This window comes from Alosa pseudoharengus, unplaced genomic scaffold (assembly GCF_046254945.1).
Source record: "Alosa pseudoharengus isolate Yale_2024_CS ecotype anadromous, Long Island Sound unplaced genomic scaffold, YU_APseudo_1.1 YU_APseudo_1.1_scf_25, whole genome shotgun sequence".
Classification (NCBI taxonomy): Eukaryota; Metazoa; Chordata; class Actinopteri; order Clupeiformes; family Clupeidae; genus Alosa; species Alosa pseudoharengus.
This window is the reverse complement of record NW_027468696.1, coordinates 1,709,852-1,716,932: the sequence shown is the minus strand read 5'-3', so window position 1 is coordinate 1,716,932 and position 7,081 is coordinate 1,709,852. Positions and strand designations below refer to the sequence as shown.

Here is a 7,081-nt window from a genome sequence, read left to right as displayed (position 1 = left end):
ATTTTTTGCTTTTTAAATTTTAACTAGGTGGCGCTATACATGAAATAAGTGGTAATGGGATGGGTTGACATGGCCCCTTGAGATCAACATACAAAAAAAAGGTGGACCTCCTAGGCCCTACGGTTCTCGAGATATTCACAGAAAACTGTCTCCGGCCACCTGCAGGCCAGTTGGTGTATAGTAACATAAATTAATTTATTGTGTGGCCCCCCATGAACGGAATTCCACGAAACTTGGCGTGCATTCAGAGGGTGTCATAATGATCCTACACTTCCAATTTCGTGCAGTTTTGACTATGTTAGGTCACAGATACCTGCGATTACAACACCTCATTTTTACTTTTTTGTGTTTAACTAGGTGGCGCTATACATGAAATGAGTGGTTATGGAATGGGTTGACATGGCCCCTTGAGATCAACATACAAAAAAAAAATGGTCCTCCTAAACCTTACGGTTCTCGAGATATTCACAGAAAACTGTGTCTGCCCTACCCTCCTTTCGGGGGGTGCAGTCCAGCGGGGGGGCTACAGATCAAAACGAAAAACGATGGTTCCATGCTATCCATGTGGGGTTACATGCCCACCAAGTTTCGTCTACCCCGGTCTTTCAGTGTCCCGGGAATCATTGGCAGAAATTTGGACATGCGAAAAAGAAAAAAAAAAAATAAATAAATTTAAAAAAAATAAAAAATAAATAAAAAAATCTGACTAAACCTATATGACCGCCGCTTCGCTGCGCGGCGGTCATAATAACACTGTTTCAGTTGCCATTACTGTCAGCTAACCTAACACTGGTGTCCATTGTTCCATACCTGTTCAGCTTTGTGTGCTATCCATGATCCACTGTCCATGATGCTTTAGCAAAGCACTCTTGATTTCGTGCATGCAGCATACACAGCCTGGAACAAACTGTACACCACAGATCTCTGTGTCAGATAGGTGAGGCCCAGAGTGAAGGAGAGAGTGTGTTTGTGTGCGTGTGTGTATGTGTGTCGGTGAGGTGGGGGGGGGGGGGGGTAGAGGATGAGATGTCTCAAAGAAAAAAAAGTGTCCTTACAAAGTCACATCAAACCTCTGACTGAGTTGTTGAGGAGGCAACATTTGGATGATACGACATTCACTCATACGCAGTTTATAAGCTCATAAGCGGCATACAGAAAACATGTCTAGAGAACAGTGGAGGCAGAATTACACACTTGGAGGAGTTCTGCAGCAACCTAATCCCATGGGTAGGTTTATCATTCAATCACTGACTGAGAAGTAAGAGGAAGAAAGTAATACCCTCTCTCTTACTCTCTCTCTTTCTCTCTATCTCTCTCTCTCTCTCTATTACACATACACACATAAATATACAAATTGTGATTGTGCTTGTATTTGACCAGTTTACAGCATATTTCAAAATAAGTGATTATTTTGACTCTACACATGCAGTGTGTGTGTGTGCATTCCTGCATGTGTGTGTGTATGCTTGTGTGTGTGTGTGTTTGTGTGTGTGTTTGTGTGTGTGAGAGATGAGCAGATGAGTAACTTGTGCGCTATAACTTATAGACATGCACTTATATCTTATAACTTATAGACATACATGCCCCAGAACAGCTACCAAATCAATTGACAACAGCAGTAACAATGACAGGAGCTGTGACTAGAAGGAAAGTCCAACCACCTTCACACGATGGTAAAAAAAAAAAAAACATCACACAGCAACATTTCACATCAAATTTCCAAATAGCCATCTTCAAATTGCAGTTGTCTGCAGGCTTGTGCAAAATTCCGAATATTAGAATTGGCTCTGCCTCTTAGTAAGTTGAATTTGAATTGGAATGACAGGAAGTGGAATTAAATTAATAGAAATTCCACACTCACACAACAGAAATAATATGTTGAATATCACATGCATTCAGTTTTGGGAAGGTTACTTTGCACTGTAAAATGTAGTAGCTATTGTTACTTAAATTGTTTAGTTAGTATAACTCAGTTTTTTGTCTTTTGTTGATTATGTTGATTTTGCCTTTTCAGATTACTTACCTAAAATCAGTGTAATTTAATGTTGAGGTGGAAAAGTAAACATGATCATTTATATCAAGTGAACTATACTTGAATTGCTGAAGTTAAGCTATACTGTGAAGATAGGTAGTATAGTTAGTTAACCTTGTTACTTAGCCTGTTAGTTAACCTTAGTTCAAAAAAAAACATGCACAACTGATTGCCTTGAAATCAGACCAGGCTGCAGAGTACAGTGACAGAGGGGGCATTTGCGATTTCCAAGGGGGCACATTTTTTTTTATTTGGCGGGGGGGGGGGGGGGGGGGGGGGTGTTGTTGGCGGCACAAACATTTCATGTCACAGTTGATGAATTAATATAGCCTAATGTTAACCGTGTCCGCGAGTAGGCCTATCGCGAGACCCATCTGTGTTCTTACATTATTAAGGCTCTTATGCATGTTGCTGCTGATAACTTTGCCTGTCTAACAAATGTTATCTCTGCGATTTAAGATTGTTTGTGTAATGTATGCACACACTTTAATTTCCCTGTTTGACAATAGGCTAGCCTTTTTCATTTGAAAAAGCAACCTGGTCAATTTTTTTTTCACCAGCATTTTTTTTTCACCAGTGAGCTGTGTGAGTTTTATGCCGCATGCATAACCCCACATGGATAGCATGGAACCATCATTTTTCGTTTTGATCTGTAGCCCCCCCGCTGGACTGGACCCCCCGAAAGGAGGGTAGGTTTTCTGTGAATATCTTGAGAACCGTAGGGCCTAGGATGACCATTTTTTTCCGTATGTTTGCCTCCAGGGGTCATCTTAACCCATTCCATGTGTACACATGTGCATAAACAGATACACACGCACACACATACATTCACAGTAATCATACATATGACACATACTTACACAGTAGACATATGCACGCATGCATGCACATGCAAAAAAAGGGACATACGCAGGCACACACACAAGCACGCACACACACACACCCACACACATAAACATAAACATGTACACGCACACATGCACACAAGAATTTCTCAGAATTATGAACAGGCAAGATGGGGGTGGGGTTGTATAATATGAATTTTACATGTGAAATCTATGAACTAATCATGTTTTGGTACTTGTTGTCTAGCAGATACCCGTGAGAATTGAGTGTGGATAATGCAATTTAGTGAGACAGTTAGAATCATATAGGCCTTTCAGCATGATTTTAGCCTAGAAATCTAGACGCGCCCCTAGCGGCAGCAAATTACATTTGCTGCCAGGGCTAGTCTAGCAACTCTCCGTTGGCTTGTGAGCTCCAGATCCCCAGACTTCGCCGGGCATATGAAATCGTGTATAGAGTCGGTAGGTGGGCTTAACATAATGATTGATGGCAGAGTTGCAACGGTTTGGCTTGAATTCCCTGCTACTTGAAAACAAACTAGATGTACCGCAGAGCGGTATAAAATATGACCGCCGCCCAGTCCAGCACATTTTTTCCACAAAAAGAAATCACGCTGAAAGGCCTATATGATTCTAACTGTCTCACTAAATTGCATTATCCACACTCAATTCTCACTGGTATCTGCTAGACAACAAGTACCAAAACATGATTAGTTCATAGATTTCACATGTAAAATTCATTTTATACAACCCCACCTCCATCTTGCCTGTTCATAATTATGAGAAATTCTTGATTGTTTGTGTTATGTTTATGTTATGTGTGTGGGTGTGTGTGTGTGTGTGAGTGTGTGTGTGTGTGTGTGTGTGTGTGTGTGTGTGTGTGTGTGTGTGTGTTTGCGTGCCTGCGTATGTGCCTGTGCATGGAAGCGTACATATGTCTACTGTGTGAGTATGTGTCATGATTACTGTGAATGTGTGTGTGTGTGTGTGTATCTGTTTGTGCACATGTGTGCACATGAACTGGGCTAACATGACCCCTGGAGGCAAATATACGGAAAAATGGTCATCCTAGGCCCTACAGTTCTCAAGATATTCACAGAGAACTGTGTCTGGCCTACCCTCCTTTCGGGGGGTCCAGTCCAGCGGGGGGGCTACAGATCAAAACGAAAAATGACAGTTCCATGCTATCCATGTGGGGGTACATGCCCACCAAGTTTTGTGTACCCCGGTCTTTCAGTGTCCCAGGAATCCTTGTTGGTGTACGTCACTAAATGTACACATAAATTGTTTTATTGTAAGGCCCCCCATGAACGAAAGTACACAAAACTTGGCATGCATTCGGAGGGTGTCATAATGATCCTACACTTTCAATTTCGTGCAGTTTTGACCATGTCAGCCAGAGATATTGTGATGAAAACACCTAATTTTTTGCTTTTTAATTTTTAACTAGGTGGCGCTATACATGAAATAAGTGGTAATGGGATGGGTTGACATGGCCCCTTGAGATCAACATACAAAAAAAAGGTGGACCTCCTAGGCCCTATGGTTCTCGAGATATTCACAGAAAACTGTCTCCGGCCACCTACAGGCCAGTTGGTGTATAGTAACATAAATGAATTTATTGTGTGGCCCCCCATGAACGGAATTCCACGAAACTTGGCGTGCATTCAGAGGGTGTCATAATGATACTACACTTCCAATTTCGTGCAGTTTTGACTATGTTAGGTCACAGATACCTGCGATTACAACACCTCGTTTTTACTTTTTTGTGTTTAACTAGGTGGCGCTATACATGAAATGAGTGGTTATGGAATGGGTTGACATGGCCCCTTGAGATCAACATACAAAAAAAAAATGGTCCTCCTAAACCTTACGGTTCTCGAGATATTCACAGAAAACTGTGTCTGCCCTACCCTCCTTTCGGGGGGTGCAGTCCAGCGGGGGGGCTACAGATCAAAACGAAAAACGATGGTTCCGTGCTATCCATATGGGGTTACATGCCCACCAAGTTTCGTCTACCCCGGTCTTTCAGTGTCCCGGGAATCATTGACAGAAATTTGGACATGCGAAAAAGAAAAAAAAAAAAAAAAAAATCTGACTAAACCTATATGACCGCCGCTTCGCTGCGCGGCGGTCATAATAAGATGGATGTTGCTGTTGGCGAACAGTGTGACACGAGTTAAGCTTTTATTAAGTTGGCAAACGTTTGAACTAGCCAACTAGCTCCGCATGTTGGGAAACGCATGGGACTCATAGCGCTGCCGCTGTCCTATTGCGTGCAGAGGGAATTTGAAAGACAACTGATTATCCCGCCCCTCGGACTGAGCACTGCGAACGGTGAGTGTCCAGACCCTACATGTAAATGTGGGTCTGGCTCGCCAGGCTAGCATGATTTATTTTTGTGGAAAAAATGTGCTGGACTGGGCGACGGTCATATTTTGTACCGCTCTGCGGTACATCTAGTTTATTTATTTATTTACTTTACTTTTGTGTTTGTTTTTATGGTGATGTTTTATTGTGGGTATTATGTTGATATTTATTGTGAATGTGTTTCTGTTTGTGTTTGTGGTTATTTCCATGATGTTTATGTGTGATTTTTGTATATTTTTTTGGTTTGTATTTTTGTTTTTGTTTGTGATTGTGCTTTTTTGTGTTTGACAGGCACTGTTGAGAGTATCTCAGCTTCTCTGGCTGTGCTGCTGTTTGGCGTCGTTCTCTTGATTCTTTTCCTGTTCAGGAAGAAATGTCACAGAGGTAGGCCTATCTCACCTACCCATAGACACACACACACACACACACACACATACACACACATCATGCATAGACTTATTGAAAACACATATGCACACATGTATGTATGTGTTGCAACCACACACACACACACACACACACACACACACACGCACACATGTTTTACAAATGCTAAACCTCCCAGAGCTGCATGGTCTACTGTGCTTTTGACAGACACATTTATAACCCTCAGAAAGGAACACACAAATGTTTTTTTTCTTGACGGAGCACAAAATGTGAAGCCCCCTCCCTCCTCTCTCTCCCTCTCTCTTTCTCTCTCTCCCTCTCTCTCTGTGCATCTCTCTCTTTTCATCTCTCTCTCTGATTGGTCTCAGGGTATGGACGAACACAGAGCAGGATGAGCACTCGTGCAGGAAACCACACTGAGGTATGATAAATCCCCCGAGTAAAAATAGACACTCAGACTCAGTGCAGATACGCCACCCTGCATTTAATGCTTTAGTAGTGAAGTGGTTTAGCACAGTGTCCCAATATGGCCTGTAATTGTATTATCTATTGGTTTGTTAATGTGTTTTGTCCATGCTATTTATTATATTAATCTCTCTCTCTCTCTTTCTCTCTCTCTCTATATCTTTCCCTCCTTCCCTACCTCTATATCAAGAGTGAGAGTGGATGGCTTGACAGAAAAAAACAACCCCCATATTTTATTTAGTCTTTTTGTGTTTATTTTGTGTTTCCTCCTCTGTCTGTCCCCTCCAGGTGGCCCCTGCCGATGGCGTTTACGAGGAGGTCAAGGAAGATGGCCGCCCCTCACGACTGACCAGGCCTGGCTGCCTCTACACCCCACACCAGACGGATGACCACACACACCGCCACGTAACCTGCTCGGTCCCTGCTTGTCATCGACCCCTCGTACAACATGCCTCCTACAGTGTAATTCAAATACATGCCTTCCCATCTGATGAGCTGGCTGACCGTAAAGGTCAGTTACCCACAATCCCTTGCGATGACCCTGCGTACAGCCTCCTTCAATCACCCAAAATGACTCCTGATGATTCTGCATGCAGTGCTGGTGAGCCAAGGGACTTCCCGGTTGATGACCCTGGTTACAGTACTGTTCAATTACGCACAATTTCCTCTGGCGACACTGTGTACAGCACTCTTCAACTGGACACAGTTCCTTGCAAAGAGCCTACCTACAGTAATGTCTAATGTTTGCCTAAATTAGATTTTGAAAGCCTAACATGAAGTGAGTCTTCAGAGAAGTCAGAGAAACATTTGTTGTTTTAGCATCACCCATCCTGACTTTATTCTGCTTTATGCTACCAGATGGCTCAATTTGCTGATATTATTGAATTTGTCTCTAAACAACTGAACATCTTCATCAGAGCCGCTCTGTAAATGATATTGCATGTTGCTGAAATAAATTTATTTGCGTTTTATACTCATTAAA

At 42.4% G+C, this 7,081-nt stretch overlaps 1 protein-coding gene across 1 annotated transcript; it reads left to right on the top strand.

The window, feature by feature from the left end:
• The first annotated feature begins 1,110 nt into the window (after positions 1–1,110).
• Positions 1,111–7,081, top strand: LOC143099202 (uncharacterized). The gene is made up of 5 exons (XM_076262276.1): positions 1,111–1,227; positions 1,575–1,673; positions 5,539–5,631; positions 6,003–6,055; positions 6,388–7,081. The coding sequence occupies exons 1-5, from the start codon at positions 1,161–1,163 to the stop codon at positions 6,838–6,840; spliced, it is 765 nt and encodes a 254-aa protein (XP_076118391.1). The 5' UTR covers positions 1,111–1,160; the 3' UTR covers positions 6,841–7,081.